The 18,195-nt window shown below is 45.6% G+C and overlaps 1 protein-coding gene across 2 annotated transcripts in view; it reads right to left on the bottom strand.

The window, feature by feature from the left end:
- Window positions 1-496: 496 nt before the first annotated feature.
- The window catches only part of SYCP3 (synaptonemal complex protein 3), a 596,881-nt gene continuing 579,182 nt past the window's right edge, over window positions 497-18,195 (bottom strand). For both annotated transcript variants that reach the window (XM_063927814.1, XM_063927813.1), the window contains exon 9: window positions 497-610. In XM_063927814.1, the coding sequence (XP_063783884.1) occupies window positions 524-610 (87 nt within the window). In that variant the 3' untranslated portion in view covers window positions 497-523. The remainder of the gene's footprint in view (window positions 611-18,195) is intronic.

Below are 18,195 nucleotides of genomic sequence, written 5' to 3'. Positions count from 1 at the left end.
AGAGAGAAAGAGGGGAGCAAAACAGAGTGAGAGTGTCAAAGAGAGAAAGAGAGAGAACGAGAGAGTCAAGGAGAGAGAGACTGTGTCAGGGAGAGAAAGACAGTGTCAGAGGGAGGGAGAGTAATAGTGTCAAGGAGAGATAGAGAGAGAGGGGGTGACAGAATAGAGAAAGTGTCAGGGAGATAGAGAGACAGCGTTAAAGAGAGAGGGGGACACACAATATTGAGGAGAGAGGGAGAGAGTGGCAGAGAGAGAGAGAGTGTCAGGGAGAGAGAGAGGGTGAGATAGTGTCAGAGAGACGGAGACTGTCAGGGAGAGAGAGGGAGAGAGTGACAGTGTCAGAGAGAGAGGGACAGTATCAGGGTAGAAGAAGAAAAGTGTGTCAGGGAGAGAGAGGGGCAAGGGAGAGAGTATCAGGGAGGGGGGGGGGGGGGACACCAACTGGAGATACATTACCTGTCCCTCCTGAACACAGCAGAGGTCTCAGAGGGGCCGGGTACTTGACGGAATTAGGCTCCGCCACCTAAATGTCAGCGAATCGTGGCACCGGCAGCCGGGATTTGGAGATGGCCCCCGCACACCCCTCTACATACTCCATGTAAGGTGTGCCCTGTGGGGGAGAGGGGTGCTATCAGTCGATGTCTGTGACAAACAGGTTTTAAACAAATTTTTTTTAAAACAGAAAAAAAAAATTTGAGAGAAAAGTTATCTCCGGAGGAAAGGAGATAAACAATTTGGTTGTTGATACAAAAATCATTATCAAATCTACTGACATCAGAGATGTTTTAGTGAATCAGAAAATTCATTTATTAACATAAGCAAACATGCAGTCAATGAAAAAAATATTTTCATTTAAAATTGGCAAGAGATCCAACATTAAGATTTCAGAGTGATTTAAAAACTCAGGGGACTGTAATGGCACCAGACTTGCTCACAGTTTCGTTAATTAACCTATATTATGTATGGGCTACTTTGAGAAAGGAGCATACTTAGTTGGAGAATCTTGGGGAGAACTGGTTCATAAATAATTTAATCTTTAATTGTGATGAGAATTGTATATTAGAGATGAGCGCCTGAAATTTTTCGGGTTTTGTGTTTTGGTTTTGGGTTCGGTTCCGCGGCCGTGTTTTGGGTTCGACCGCGTTTTGGCAAAACCTCACCGAATTTTTTTTGTCGGATTCGGGTGTGTTTTGGATTCGGGTGTTTTTTTCAAAAAACCCTAAAAAACAGCTTAAATCATAGAATTTGGGGGTAATTTTGATCCCAAAGTATTATTAACCTCAAAAAACATAATTTACACTCATTTTCAGCCTATTCTGAACACATCACACCTCACAATATTATTTTTAGTCCTAAAATTTGCACCGAGGTCGCTGTGTGAGTAAGATAAGCGACCCTAGTGGCCGACACAAACACCGGGCCCATCTAGGAGTGGCACTGCAGTGTCACGCAGGATGTCCCTTCCAAAAAACCCTCCCCAAACAGCACATGACGCAAAGAAAAAAAGAGGCGCAATGAGGTAGCTGACTGTGTGAGAAAGATAAGCGACCCTAGTGGCCGACACAAACACCGGGCCCATCTAGGAGTGGCACTGCAGTGTCACGCAGGATGTCCCTTCCAAAAAACCCTCCCCAATCAGCACATGATGCAAAGAAAAAGAAAAGAAAAAAGAGGTGCAAGATGGAATTATCCTTGGGCCCTCCCACCCACCCTTATGTTGTATAAACAAAACAGGACATGCACACTTTAACCAACCCATCATTTCAGTGACAGGGTCTGCCACACGACTGTGACTGATATGACGGGTTGGTTTGGACCCCCCCCAAAAAAGAAGCAATTAATCTCTCCTTGCACAAACTGGCTCTACAGAGGCAAGATGTCCACCTCATCTTCACCCTCCGATATATCACCGTGTACATCCCCCTCCTCACAGATTATCAATTCGTCCCCACTGGAATCCACCATCTCAGCTCCCTGTGTACTTTGTGGAGGCAATTGCTGCTGGTCAATGTCTCCGCGGAGGAATTGATTATAATTCATTTTAATGAACATCATCTTCTCCACATTTTCTGGATGTAACCTCGTACGCCGATTGCTGACAAGGTGAGCGGCGGCACTAAACACTCTTTCGGAGTACACACTTGTGGGAGGGCAACTTAGGTAGAATAAAGCCAGTTTGTGCAAGGGCCTCCAAATTGCCTCTTTTTCCTGCCAGTATAAGTACGGACTGTGTGACGTGCCTACTTGGATGCGGTCACTCATATAATCCTCCACCATTCTATCAATGTTGAGAGAATCATATGCAGTGACAGTAGACGACATGTCCGTAATCGTTGTCAGGTCCTTCAGTCCGGACCAGATGTCAGCATCAGCAGTCGCTCCAGACTGCCCTGCATCACCGCCAGCGGGTGGGCTCGGAATTCTGAGCCTTTTCCTCGCACCCCCAGTTGCGGGAGAATGTGAAGGAGGAGATGTTGACAGGTCGCGTTCCGCTTGACTTGACAATTTTGTCACCAGCAGGTCTTTCAACCCCAGCAGACCTGTGTCTGCCGGAAAGAGAGATCCAAGGTAGGCTTTAAATCTAGGATCGAGCACGGTGGCCAAAATGTAGTGCTCTGATTTCAACAGATTGACCACCCGTGAATCCTTGTTAAGCGAATTAAGGGCTGCATCCACAAGTCCCACATGCCTAGCGGAATCGCTCTGTGTTAGCTCCTTCTTCAATGCCTCCAGCTTCTTCTGCAAAAGCCTGATGAGGGGAATGACCTGACTCAGGCTGGCAGTGTCTGAACTGACTTCACGTGTGGCAAGTTCAAAGGGCATCAGAACCTTGCACAACGTTGAAATCATTCTCCACTGCACTTGAGACAGGTGCATTCCATCTCCTATATCGTGCTCAATTGTATAGGCTTGAATGGCCTTTTGCTGCTCCTCCAACCTCTGAAGCATATAGAGGGTTGAATTCCACCTCGTTACCACTTCTTGCTTCAGATGATGGCAGGGCAGGTTCAGTAGTTTTTGGTGGTGCTCCAGTCTTCTGTACGTGGTGCCTGTACGCCGAAAGTGTCCCGCAATTTTTCTGGCCACCGACAGCATCTCTTGCACGCCCCTGTCGTTTTTTTAAAAATTCTGCACCACCAAATTCAAGGTATGTGCAAAACATGGGACGTGCTGGAATTTGCCCATATTTAATGCACACACAATATTGCTGGCGTTGTCCGATGCCACAAATCCACAGGAGAGTCCAATTGGGGTAAGCCATTCCGCGATGATCTTCCTCAGTTGCCGTAAGAGGTTTTCAGCTGTGTGCGTATTCTGGAAAGCGGTGATACAAAGCGTAGCCTGCCTAGGAAAGAGTTGGCGTTTGCGAGATGCTGCTACTGGTGCCGCCGCTGCTGTTCTTGCGGCGGGAGTCCATACATCTACCCAGTGGGCTGTCACAGTCATATAGTCCTGACCCTGCCCTGCTCCACTTGTCCACATGTCCGTGGTTAAGTGGACATTGGGTACAACTGCATTTTTTAGGACACTGGTGAGTCTTTTTCTGACGTCCGTGTACATTCTCGGTATCGCCTGCCTAGAGAAGTGGAACCTAGATGGTATTTGGTAACGGGGGCACACTGCCTCAATAAATTGTCTAGTTCCCTGTGAACTAACGGCGGATACCGGACGCACGTCTAACACCAACATAGTTGTCAAGGACTCAGTTATCCGCTTTGCAGTAGGATGACTGCTGTGATATTTCATCTTCCTCGCAAAGGACTGTTGAACAGTCAATTGCTTACTGGAAGTAGTACAAGTGGGCTTACGACTTCCCCTCTGGGATGACCATCGACTCCCAGCGGCAACAACAGCAGCGCCAGCAGCAGTAGGCGTTACACGCAAGGATGCATCGGAGGAATCACAGGCAGGAGAGGACTCGTCAGACTTGCCAGTGACATGGCCTGCAGGACTATTGGCATTCCTGGGGAAGGAGGAAATTGACACTGAGGGAGTTGGTGGGGTGGTTTGCGTGAGCTTGGTTACAAGAGGAAGGGATTTACTGGTCAGTGGACTGCTTCCGCTGTCACCCAAAGTTTTTGAACTTGTCACTGACTTATTATGAATGCGCTGCAGGTGACGTATAAGGGAGGATGTTCCGAGGTGGTTAACGTCCTTACCCCTACTTATTACAGCTTGACAAAGGGAACACACGGCTTGACACCTGTTGTCCGCATTTCTGGTGAAATACCTCCACACCGAAGAGCTGATTTTTTTGGTATTTTCACCTGGCATGTCAACGGCCATATTCCTCCCACGGACAACAGGTGTCTCCCCGGGTGCCTGACTTAAACAAACCACCTCACCATCAGAATCCTCCTGGTCAATTTCCTCCCCAGCGCCAGCAACACCCATATCCTCCTCATCCTGGTGTACTTCAACACTGACATCTTCAATCTGACTATCAGGAACTGGACTGCGGGTGCTCCTTCCAGCACTTGCAGGGGGCATGCAAATAGTGGAAGGCGCATGCTCTTCACGTCCAGTGTTGGGAAGGTCAGGCATCGCAAACGACACAATTGGACTCTCCTTGTGGATTTGGGATTTCAAAGAACGCACAGTTCTTTGCGGTGCTTTTGCCAGCTTGAGTCTTTTCAGTTTTCTAGCGAGAGGCTGAGTGCTTCCATCCTCATGTGAAGCTGAACCACTAGCCATGAACATAGGCCAGGGCCTCAGCCGTTCCTTGCCACTCCGTGTGGTAAATGGCATATTGGCAAGTTTACGCTTCTCCTCCGACAATTTTATTTTAGGTTTTGGAGTCCTTTTTTTTCTGATATTTGGTGTTTTGGATTTGACATGCTCTGTACTATGACATTGGGCATCGGCCTTGGCAGACGACGTTGCTGGCATTTCATCGTCTCGGCCATGACTAGTGGCAGCAGCTTCAGCACGAGGTGGAAGTGGATCTTGATCTTTCCCTAATTTTGGAACCTCAACTTTTTTGTTCTCCATATTTTATAGGCAGAACTAAAAGGCACCTCAGGTAAACAATGGAGATGGATGGATTGGATACTAGTATACAATTATGGACGGACTGCCACGGTTAGGTGGTATAAAAAAACCACGGTTAGGTGGTATATATTATAATAATAATACAATTATGGATGGACGGACTGCCTGCCGACTGCCGACACAGAGGTAGCCACAGCCGTGAACTACCGCACTGTACACTGGTTGATAAAGAGATAGTAGTATACTCGTAACAACTAGTATGACACTATGACGACGGTATAAAGAAAGAAAAAAAAATACCACAGTTAGGTGGTATATATTATAATAATAATACAATTATGGATGGACGGACTGCCTGCCGACTGCCGACACAGAGGTAGCCACAGCCGTGAACTACCGCACTGTACACTGGTTGATAAAGAGATAGTAGTATACTCGTAACAACTAGTATGACACTATGACGACGGTATAAAGAAAGAAAAAAAAATACCACAGTTAGGTGGTATATATTATAATAATAATACAATTATGGATGGACGGACTGCCTGCCGACTGCCGACACAGAGGTAGCCACAGCCGTGAACTACCGCACTGTACACTGGTTGATAAAGAGATAGTAGTATACTCGTAACAACTAGTATGACACTATGACGACGGTATAAAGAATGAAAAAAAAACCACGGTTAGGTGGTATATATTATAATAATAATACAATTATGGATGGACGGACTGCCTGCCGAGTGCCGACACAGAGGTAGCCACAGCCGTGAACTACCGCACTGTACACTGGTTGATAAAGAGATAGTAGTATACTCGTAACAACTAGTATGACACTATGACGGTATAAAGAATGAAAAAAAAACCACGGTTAGGTGGTATATATTATAATAATAATACAATTATGGATGGACGGACTGCCTGCCGACTGCCGACACAGAGGTAGCCACAGCCGTGAACTACCGCACTGTACACTGGTTGATAAAGAGATAGTAGTATACTCGTAACAACTAGTATGACACTATGACGACGGTATAAAGAAAGAAAAAAAAATACCACGGTTAGGTGGTATATATTGTAATACAATTATGGATGGACGGACTGCCTGCCGAGTTCCGACTGCCGACACAGAGGTAGCCACAGCCGTGAACTACCGCACTGTACTGTGTCTGCTGCTAATATAGACTGGTTGATAAAGAGATAGTATACAATACATACAACAATATACTACTATACTGGTGGTCAGGCACTGGTCACCACTAGTCACACTGGCAGTGGCACTCCTGCAGCAAAAGTGTGCACTGTTTAATTTTAAATTAATATAATATTATGTACTCCTGGGGGCTCCTGCTATAACAACCTGCAGTGCTCCCCAGTCTCCCCCACAATTATTATAAGCTTTGCCTTTTATACATTGATGTGCAGCACACTGGGCTGAGCTGAGTGCACACAGACTGAGTCACACTGTGTGACTGGCTGCTGCTGTGTATCGTTTTTTTTCAGGCAGAGAACGGATATAGCAGAGAACGGATATATTATATTAAAATAAATAAAAGTTAACTAACAACAACTGCACTGGTCACTGTGGTAAACTCTGTCTGACTCTGCACAATCTCTCTCTCTCTTCTAATCTAATTTCTAATGGAGAGGACGCCAGCCACGTCCTCTCCCTATCAATCTCAATGCACGTGTGAAAATGGCGGCGACGCGCGGCTCCTTATATAGAATCCGAGTCTCGCGAGAATCCGACAGCGTCATGATGACGTTCGGGCGCGCTCGGGTTAACCGAGCAAGGCGGGAGGATCCGAGTCTGCTCGGACCCGTAAAAAAAACATGAAGTTCGTGCGGGTTCGGTTTCAGAGAAACCGAACCCGCTCATCTCTATTGTATATAGCCATCCTGACAAAAGAACAAAAGTAAAAGTTCTGATACGTTGACTACAACGGGACTGAGAGTCTTTTACACTACAAGTCGCTAAGAGTGCCGTCTCGATGTATATATGTATTGACCGCAGGGCCGGTGCAAGTATTCTCGGCACCCTAGGCAAAAGTTCTGCCTACTGCCCCTTCCCCCTAACCGGCCTTCAGGTGAAAAGCATACTGCTGCTCTCCCCCAACCCCACTCTGTTGCATGGCTGCTCTCTTCTCCCCATCTCCATAGTCTGTGTGGATTGTTGCTGCTCTCACCCCCTCCCCTACTCTTTTAAATGTCTTCTGTTCTATACCCTCTACCATCTGTGTTCATGCTGCTGCTCATCCACCCCAGATAGTGTGCATGCTTGCTGCTCAGCTCAGCTCCCACCCCCCCAAGACTGCTGCTCTCCCCCTCTTTCCTTATCAAATGCGGACAGTGCACTATGTAGCCATCTCACCTGCAGGCTGCGATGCAGAGTTGGGACTGAGTAGTCTGTGAAAGAGCCTGGAACGAAGAGCAGCACTTCATGTCACCCTGCTTGGCAGTCATGACTATTGTAGATACGAGTGCTGGGGGGATTGCGGCAGTTGTGAGAGGTAGGACCACGCTACCTTTTTCATGCAGCTGTAGCAGGCCGCCCCCTCAGGTCTCGGCGCCCCTAGGCAGCTGCCTAAAGCTGCCTAGTGGAAGCTCCGGCCCTGATTGACCGTCCTGTGGCTGGAGTTCGGTATTAGGAGGGCACTGGTGCAACGTAATAAGGCTACACAGCATACCCAATGCATTATATATGGTTTGGGGTGCAAAGTAGCATTTGACCACATTGAGAAACGTACTGTTGGATCCTTGCACTTGAACCACTTTTTCAGTCAGAAACAAGGGTGTTACACATGGAGAGATCCGTGCTTAAATTCTAAACACTCTGACTAGATTGCTTAGAAATTAAGCACGGATCACTCCGTGTGTATGCCCATAGCGATAGCGATGCGCGGCCCTGCGTGTCGCTATCGCTGACCCTAGATTTGTCAAATCTAGTTAGATCGCTCACCTCACTGCTGGGTTCTCTCTGCACGTTATATCTGCCACACCTGCAGTGCACATTGTTTTGCCCATTAGAGAAATATTTTGCTGCTGCAATCAGGTCTGAATTAGGCCCAATGTTCCCCGTTGTTGCGTATAGGCTGTGACTGTGTACGCAGTAGCAAATGGATTTGCGATCGCTTCGGTGGGCGACTCTTTTCATTTCTGGGCGGCCGCTTTACTTGCTAACATTAGCAGTTCTGTAGCCTAGAAAATCGCATTTGCATTAGTTTCTATTACCAGATAGGTTCAAGTATTGTCACAGGCAATAGCCAGTGTGCTGGGGGGATACCAGGGGGGTGGTGGTGAGTGGGGAGAAGCACCCCCTCCCCCCTCTGTCTGCTGTTTGTTATGACCCCTCCCCTTTTTAGAACCTGGTATAATTATCTCCAGAATGATTGAGCAGCTACCACTGTTTGTCATTATACAGTGCTACAGGTTAACTCTCCCATATCTGAAATGCTTGTGACCAGAAAAATTTTGGATTTCGGATTTTTTTGTACTTTGTTTCCATATCATAGACACATAGGGGTAAATTTATTAAAATGGGAGTTCTATTTAAGATGGGATGTTGCCCATAACAACCAGAGTCTAATTCTCATTTATCCAACACCTTTGAGAAGATAATACCTGGAATCTGATTGGTTGCTATGGGCAACATCCCATTTTAAATAAAGCTCCCATTTTAGTAAATAATCCCCATAGAATGTGATGGCAGATCAGAACCATTTGGGACATGTAGTCTGCCCTTTTAGGGTGTGGTTATTAGGATTAGGGATTTGGGCTAGGGTAGGGTATTAGAGTATTAGGGTCATGGTCAGGATTAAGGGTAAGGGTTGGTGTGTTAGGGTTTAGGATTAAGGGTGAGGGTTAAAGTATTAGGTTGAGAGTTAGAGTATGTTGACAGAAACAGCCAGGTCACCAATGTCCAGCTGGGGAAAGACTCCAGGATGGAGTGCAGGAGCCATAGGGGAAATATTGAAAACAATCAGAAGTGTAGCAGGCACTATTGTCTTGCAATATCCAAGCAGGGTGCCCAACAAGTCGTGTCCAAGACATGGAGAAAGCAGGTGTTTGAAATGGAGAGGCCAAAATGCAGTTTCTTCTAAGTAGTTTTACAGTAGTAGAGATTTCAGGTTGACTGTTATCCTAGTGTTTTGCTCCTATTTAAGTCATACATGCACACCCAAACATAAATCAATATATATATATATATATATACACACACACATTCATACTTATGTAGTAAGTATGATCAAAGCACAGGCCTACATACAGTGCCTTTCTAAAGTATTCACCCTCCTTTGCTTTTTACCTATTTAGTTACATTACAATCTGTAATTTAATTTTTTTTTCTAATCTGAATTTTATGTGATGGATATGCACAAAATAGTCCAAGTTGGTGAAGTTGGTGAAGTGAAATGAGAAAAATGTATATAAAAAGAACTTTTATAAATAAAAATTTGAAAATTGGAATGTGCATATGTATTCACACCCTTTGCTATGAAGCCCCTCAAAAGTTCTGGTGCAACCAATTACCTTCAGAAGTCACATAATTAGTGAAATGAAGTCCACCTGTGTGCAATCTAAGTGTTACATGATCTGTCAGTATAAACACACCTTTTCTGAAAGGCCCCAGAGGCTGCAACACCACTAAGCAAGAGGCATCCGACCATGAAGACCAAGGAGCTCTCCAAACAAATCAGGGACAAAGTTGTTGCGAAGTACAAGTCAGGGTTGGGTTATAAAAAAATATCCAAATCTTTGATTATCCCCCAGAGCACCATCAAATCCATCATCTTCAAATGGAAAGAACATGGTACCGAACATGGTACCACAACAAACCTGCCAAGAGAAGTCTGGACACCAAAACTCACAGACCGGGCAAGCAGGGCATTAATCAGAGAGGCAGCACAAAGACCAAAAGGTAACCCTGAAGGAGCTGCAGAGTTCCACAGCAGAGACTGGTGTATCTGCGCATGTGACCACAATAAGCCATACACTCCATAGAGCTGGGCATTATGGAAGAGTGGCCAGAAAAAAGCCATTACTTAGTGTTAAAAATAAGAAGGCACGTTTTGAGTTTGCCAAAAGGCATGTGGACGACTCTCCAAATATATGGAGGAAGGTGCTCTGGTCAAATGAGACTAAAATTTAACTTTTCGGCCACCAAGAAAAATGCTATGTTTGGCGCAAACCCAACATATCCCATCACCCCAAGAACACCTTCCCCACAGTGAAACATGGTGGTGGCAGCATCATGCTGTGGGGATGTTTTTTAGCAGCAGGGACCGGGAAACTGTTTTGAGTCGAGGGAAAGATGGATGGTGCTAAATACAGGGATATTCTTGTGCAAAACCTGTTTCAGTCTGCCTGTGATTTGAGACTGGGACAGAGGTTCACCTTCCAGCAGGACACTGACCTGAAGCATACTGCTAAAGCAACACTCGAGTGTTGGTATGGCCTAGTCAAAGCCCATCTCAATCCAATTGAGAATCTGTGGTCAGACTTGAAGATTCTGTTCACAAGCGGAAACCATCCAACATGAAGGAGCTTGAGCAGTTTTGCCTTGAGGAATGGGCAAAAATCCCACTGGCAAGATGTGGCAAGCTCATAGAGACTTATCCAAAGTGACTTACAGCTGTAATTGCTGCAAAAGGTGGCTCTACAAAGTACTGACTTTAGGGGGGTGAATAGTTATGCACGCTGAAGTTTTCTGTTATTTATCCCTATTTGTTGTTTGCTTCGCAATAAAAAAAAACATCTTCAAAGTTGTAGGCATGTTCTGTGAATGAAATGATGCAAACCTTCAAGCAATCCATTTTAATTCCAGGTTGGGAGGCAACAAAACATGAAAAATGCAAAGGGGGGTGAATACTTTAGCAAGGCACTGTACAATTGGTTGGCTGTTCAAAGAAGTAGCAAATTGTACTGTGTTTGAGTAAACACCAGACTGTATGCTATAATAAACTATGCTTCACTGAACAACATCTCCCACACAGGTGATAACAATTCCAAGTAAGTGGATAAGAACTTGGTTGCAGGATAGGAAACAGAGGGTCAAAGACAATGGGGTGCAGTCTCAGGGGGGAAAGGTTACCAGTGGACTACACCAGGGATCTGTACTTGAACCTGTGCTCTTTAATATCTATGTTGGTGACATTGCAAATGGTTTGCAGAAGACACAAAGATATGCAACACAGTAGACACACCAGGAGGGGTAAAACAAATGACTGATGATCTACTATAGGTAGACATGAGAATTGGTCAAGAACATGGCAACTACAGTTTAATGCAAAATCATTCATTTGGGTCTCCAAAACCCAAAGGCTAAATATATTATCAAGGGTACTATACTGGAAACTACTGAGGAGGAAAGGGACTTAGGAGTCACTATTTCAAGTGACATAAAGGCAGGTAAGCAATGTAACAAACCAATGAGGAAGGCTAGTCAGATGCTTGGTTGCATAGGGAGATGAACCAGTAGCAGGAAAAAAGAAGTAATAATGCCACTGTATAGGTCATTGGTATGGCATCATCTGTAATACTGTATCTAGTTCTGGGGACCATGACCGGGATGTAATGGGAGCCGATAATGCCACACGGAATTAATGCACCACGTTGGACATTACAAATGTGCATCTATTTTCCGTAACTCGGTCAATGTAATGGCGTGCGTCCATTTCCTGTCTTCAACGTCTCGTATCCGAAGTGTCGTGGTATTTAGACTAGAAAACGTTGATATTTATGGAGGATAATGGTGCAAGGTCTACTCTACAAAACTTACCAGGAAAGACTAAAGGATCTTAGGGCCCAATTCAGCATGAGTTGTGGTTTTGCTAAAAGTAGCAAAACTACAACTCTTCGCTAGCATGCGGAGGGCCGCCCAGCACAGGGCAAGGCTGCGCATGTTGGGTCCTGCCTTCCCCCGCTATCATGCAAGCGCATTGCATGATCGCACCTAGGCCGCCTGCCTACGCAGCCTAGGTGCAAACGCAGTCAGAAGGCATCCATCTTTTGAGTCGCAGCAGCTGCGTATGACGTCAAGCAGCCACTGCAGCCCGCCCCACAAATGGTCCGGACACACCTGCATTGTCCGGACTGCCCCCCCCCCCCCAAAAAAAAAGGTGCCACAAAATGTGGCATCGACACCTCATCACCGCCTCTGCTGACTGATGGATTAAATTGCGTGCAATCGCAGTTTAAGACTTTGCGCATGTGCAAAAGTCCGAAAATTGGCAAATAGCAATTTGCGCACTTCCGCAGAGCTTACTGAATAAGCCCCTTAATATGAGTAGATTGGAGCAGAGAAAGGAAAGGTGGGACATGATGAGACTCAAATTTATCAAGGGCTTTAACAAGGTCCAGGAGGGAAACATTCTTCAAAAGTAGAGAACTATCAGAACTCGAGGACATGCACTGAATCTGGAGGGGGGTAGGTTCAGGAGAAATTTGAGGAGAAATTACTTCCAGGAAAAGGTAGTGGATAAGTGGAATGGTCTCCTGTCAGAGGTGGTTGAGGCTAAGACAGTAGAGCAATTTAAACATGCTTGGGATAGACACATGAACACACAAACTTAGGATCAAATAGGGTTGAGGTTACTAAAAGGTAAAAAGAGGCAGACTTGATTGTACAAGTGGTTCACAACTGCAGTTAATTTCTATGTAAGTAATGAAATTACATACTGTACATTTAAATACATAGATAAATTGGCATGAGGGCAAGATTTGAATTGCAGGTAGTTCAATAGTTTTAGAGATTTTAGGTTGAATGCTCTCCTTCTATTTTCCTCCAGTTTAAGTCCTGTGTAAGTCTGCAGTTTCTTTTAAATTTTAAAGTCCCATTTTAGTACAGACTAATAACTGCTGATGTACAGTAAATGTTGGCAAATAATCAATATTCAGCATTGCAATGATGCAATGTATTACTGAGATATTATTAACTCTGCAGCAAACAATCAATATTCAGCAGTGCAAGCGTGTAATGAAATTACCAAAATATTCTTAATTCTGTCTGCAGCAATAAAAGGGTGCAATGTAATTACTTGTGAATGAAAGGATAAAGCAAACGTTCCAGCACAGTCTTTTGATGCCTGGCACAGATATAGCTATTATGTAAGTCCTGCGTAACTCTATAGTTTTCTTAAAAGTTAAGCATACTTTTTAAAAATCAACCACTTCTAATAAAACTCTACACAGCCAAACATCTACACACAGCCTAGAACATTCTCCTTAAGAAAGGTTACTATGCATGCGTGTTCAATACTTACAATCAATACAATAATACACCTGGGGGTATATTTACTAATATTCGTGTTTTAGCAGTTTTTAAGGGTGTTTGATCTCGAATGGTATCGGGTGCATTTTACTGCAACTTTTTGAATCCTGATACGGTCATTTACTAAACTGCCGAGTTTTCCTCATTCGTCTTTTCTGATGTCGATGTGATTTGTAATGTCAGGCAGTGTTTTACGGGAGTGATGAGTAAAACACTGCCTCACAAAACACAAGGAATCCCGGACGGATCTGTGAGATCCGTGCAGGGCTTCATTGTGTACCTTAAAAACAGTGTTTAAAAAGTAAAAAAACAGAAAAAAAATTGCGTGGGGTCCCCCCTCCTATGCATAACCAGCCTCGGTCTCTTTGAGCCGGTCCTGGTTGTAAAAATATGGGGGGGAAATTGACAGGGGTTCCCCCATATTTAAACAACCAGCACCGGGCTCTGCGCCTGGTCCTGGTGTACAAAATATGGGGGACAAAAGACGTAGGGGTCCCCCGTATTTTTCACACCAGCACCGGGCTCCACTAGTCAGAGAGATAATGCCACAGCAGGGGGACACTTTTATATAGGTCCCTGCGGCCCTGGCATTAAATCCCCAACTAGTCACCCCTGGCCGGGGTACCCTGGAGGAGTGGGGACCCCTTAAATCAAGGGGTCCCCCCTCCAGCCACCCAAGGGCCAGGGGTGAAGCCCGAGGCTGTCCCCCCCCATCCAAGGGCTGCTGATGGGGGGCTGATAGCCATAGTGTAAAAAAAAAAGTATTGTTTTTTGCAGCAGTACTACAAGTCCCAGCAAGCCTCCCCCACAAGCTGGTACTTGGAGAACCACAAGTACCAGCATGCGGGGGGGGAAACGGGCCCGCTGGTACCTGTAATTCTACTACAAAAAAATACCCCAAAAAAACAGAACACACACACTGTGACAGTAAAACTTTATTACATACATGCACACCTACATACACACATACTTACCTATGTTCACACGAGGCTCAGTCCACTTCTCCACGTAGAATCCACGGGGTACCTGTAAATAAAATTATACTCACACAATCCAGTGTAGCTCCGTCCTCTTTGTAATCCACGTATTTGGCAAAAAAAACGAACCGAAAAACCCGATCCACGCACTGAAAGGGGTCCCATGTTTACACAGTCCCATGTTTACACATGGGACCCCTTTCCCCGACTGCTGGGACCCCCCGTGACTTCTGTCAAAAAGGGTCCCTTCAGCCAATCAGGGAGCGCCACGTCTCATGGCACTCTCCTGATTGGCTGTGTGCTCCTGAGCTGTCAGTCAGGCTGCGCACTGAAGATACAATGTAGCGCATAGGCGCTCCATTGTATCCAATGGTGGGAACTTTGCGGTCAGCGGTTGAGGTTACTCGCGGTCAACTGCTGACCGCAAAGTTCCCACCATTGGATACAAATGAGCGCCTATGCGCTACATTGTATCTTCAGTGCGCAGCCTGACTGACAGCTCAGGAGCGCACAGCCAATCAGGAGAGTGCCATGACGTGGCGCTCCCCGATTTGCTGAAGGGACACTCTTTGACAGGAGTCATGGGGGGTCCCGGCAGTCGGGGAAAGGGGTCCCATGTGTAAACATGGGACCCCTTTCAGTGCGTGGATCGGGTTTTTCGGTTTGTTTTTTTGCCAAGTACGTGGATTACAAAGAGGACGGAGCTACACTGGATTGTGTGAGTATAATTTTATTTACAGGTACCCCCGTGGATTCTACGTGAAGAAGTGGACCGAGCCTCGTGTGAACATAGGTAAGTATGTGTGTATGTAGGTGTGCATGTATGTAATAAAGTTTTACTATCATGGTGTGTGTGTTCTGTTTTTTTGGGGGTATTTTTTTTGTAGTAGAACTACAGGTACCAGTGGGCCCGTTTCCCCCCCGCATGCTGGTACTTGTGGTTCTCCAAGTACCAGCTTGCGGGGGAGGCTTGCTGGGACTTGTAGTACTGCTACAAAAAACAATATTCTTTTTTTTTACACTATGGCTATCAGCCCCCCATCCACAGCCCTTGGATGGGGGGGACAGCCTTGGGCTTCACCCCTGGCCCTCGGGTGGCTGGAGGGGGGGACCCCTTGATTTAAGAGGTCCCCACTTCTCCAGGGTACCCCGGCCAGGGGTGACTAGTTGGGGATTTAATGCCAGGGTCGCAGGGACCTATATAAAAGTGTCCCCCGGCTGTGGCATTATCTCTCTGACTAGTGGAGCCCGGTGCTGGTGTGAAAAATACGGGGGATCCCTATATCTTTTGTCGCCTGTATTTTTTACACCAGGACCAGGCGCAGAGCCCGGTGCTGGTGTGAAAAATATGGGGGAACCCCTGTCAATTTTTATCCCGTATTTTTACAACCAGGACCGGCTCAAAGAGCCCGAGGCTGGTTATGCTTAGGAAGGGGGACTCCGCGCATTTTTTTTTTCAGTTTTTACAGTAAACAGACCCTTTCCCATAGATAACCATGCACAGGTCTCACTGATCCGTGCATGGTTATCCAAACTCGCCTTGAAAAAGCAGGTCTATTTTTTTGCTGCTTTTTTTAACGAATCGCAAAAAAATACACCCGCACTTGAGCATTCAGAGACTAACACCCAAATACGAATGAATAGTGAATGCCCGTGTTGTATGAAATAACAGCCGCGTTTGATCGATGGTCTATTCATTCGTATTTCTGAACTTTGCCGTTGAAACCATTACGAACAGCCCAAACTCTGCCGAGATTTGTGCTTAGTGAATTCCCGTATTGGGACTTAGAAAAAAAAACACAAATCGGACAAACTCGGATTATTAGTAAATATAGGCCATGGTGAGGCGGTGGCCACAAAAGGGGCATGGCTTAGCGGGAGGGGGCTGTCTAAACATCCCGACACCCATTTTCGTCACTCTGGGGGTCCGGGAGATGAGGGCCGCCCCCTGGCGTGTCTGCAGTGCTGACTTCTACAGGATGACAGGAGACGAGTTGCTGCACGTGATGTTACAGTGCAGCACCCGGCTCCTGTCATTGAGCAGGAGCCGGCGCCTTGGTGTCGCCGTTCGGCAGATGACACCTGGGTGGGGGCTGCACCCCCTTTGTGACATCACTGACGTGATGCAATAAAACTCCACAAAAAGCAAACATTAAGATAGCAGATTACCAACACTTTAGGAATTAAAATAAAGTCCCATCAGTCCACCTGATGAGGATACATGGTCTGTGAGACAGTCTCTAAGGATTTTGTTTCTTCCTCAATTAAGACTACATACAAAATCTGTTACAGATGGTACCTGGTGCCTACACATTTGCGCAAAATGTACATCTCTGCCTCAGACCGATGTTAGAGGGGGAGGGCACTTACCTACATATCTGGTGGTCATGCCCTAAAATAACCCAATTCTGGGACAAGGTTTCCCAGCTACTCTCAGCCGTTCTCAAAGTTGCCCTGATCTTTTCTCCTTGGCTGTCCCTGAAGGTCTTAATAAATATTTTGACAAGCTCTCTCTGCATATTCTGCATGTGGCCCACTGCCTGATTGCTAGGCAATGGAAGCGTGCTGATTCACCTTCTTGCCAGCAACTCATGAATATAATCTGGCATGTGGCGGCCATGGAGAAAATATCAGTCTATTTCCATAACTCTTCCCCTAGATTTCTTATGATTTGGTGTGACTAGTTTATAAACCATAACGCTACACCCCAGGGGACTCTTTTTTTAGACCTTTTACTGCAGTATGACGACATTCCCCTTTCTCGCAGAATTTTTTATTCCTTTCCCCTATGTTAATCATGCAAACCTGGATTAAGCCTCTTCTTTTCTTTCATTCTCTCTTTCTATCCATCCCCTCCTTCCTTCCCCCTACTTCACTTTCTTGTTTCCTTGTCTCTTGTTCACATGTTTCATCTACGTCTCTGCCTTGAGTTTTGGAATGTTTTTCTTAGTCACATTAGACATATGCGTTAGTTTTCATTGTCCCCCATTTCCCTGTTTTTGTACTTACTCCAGCCTAGCTTTCTCTTGCAGGCAGTTACATGGTTATAGGTAACCTTACTTATAATATCTTGCATTTTTTTGTGGATTGGTTTGTTCACACTCATGTCATTGTATTTTCTTTATTAGTAAAACTATAAATAAACATGTTTAAAAAGAAAAAAGTTCCAGCTTTCATAATTAGTTATCTTTGGGATGGGGCTTGAATCTAAGCACAGAATGCATTTATGTTTCATATACACCTTATACACATACTGTAGCCCAATAATTTTGTGCTTGAATCAAAATTTGAGGATTGATAGCTTTAACTAGTTTCATAAATATGCCGCTAAAACTTGCGAGCCTTGGAGAACTACAATCCCTATCATACGAAGGGTGTGCAATGTTTCCAGATGTGCAGTGCTACGACTATCTGGTTGTGAACTGTAATCTCTGACTAAAGTTCTTGTGAACTAAGCAGCAGTAAGCAGCACTGCACAAAGAAGAAGTCAGCATGTTCACTTCCTTCTCAAACTCACTATGGAGCTCAATAGAGGCCACTAGAGAGCTATGTCTACAATAGTGGTCTGCGACAGCAGGAGAGTTTTGACTGCCTGTGGGCTGCTTTTGGGGAGGAAGCACCTTCCCGAACCACTGTTTGAATGGTTTGCAGAATTTATGCGCTGGGGGATGGTCCCTGGAAGATGAGCACAACCCATGTCTGCCATCAAAGAGGGCTATGTTCCTGCTGTGTGGGCCAAACCGTAGCTGAGGTGGTTGCCAGGGGGACCGTGGCCTAGTTAGGAGATTGGGATCCATTTGTTTGATCCTCCGCGAAAAGCTTGGCCTGAGCAAGGTTTCTGCATGCTGGGTGCCCTATCAGCTGACTCGAGAGCAGAAGGAGGCTCAGGTAACTTGGTGCAGCAACATGTTGGCCGGGTTTGATTGCGGTCGCTTAAACTCTTGTACGGGAGATCATCCG

Source organism: Pseudophryne corroboree, chromosome 6 (assembly GCF_028390025.1).
Source record: "Pseudophryne corroboree isolate aPseCor3 chromosome 6, aPseCor3.hap2, whole genome shotgun sequence".
Taxonomy (NCBI): Eukaryota; Metazoa; Chordata; class Amphibia; order Anura; family Myobatrachidae; genus Pseudophryne; species Pseudophryne corroboree.
The sequence above is the reverse complement of the archived record's forward strand: the minus strand, read 5'-3'. Positions and strand labels throughout refer to the sequence as shown.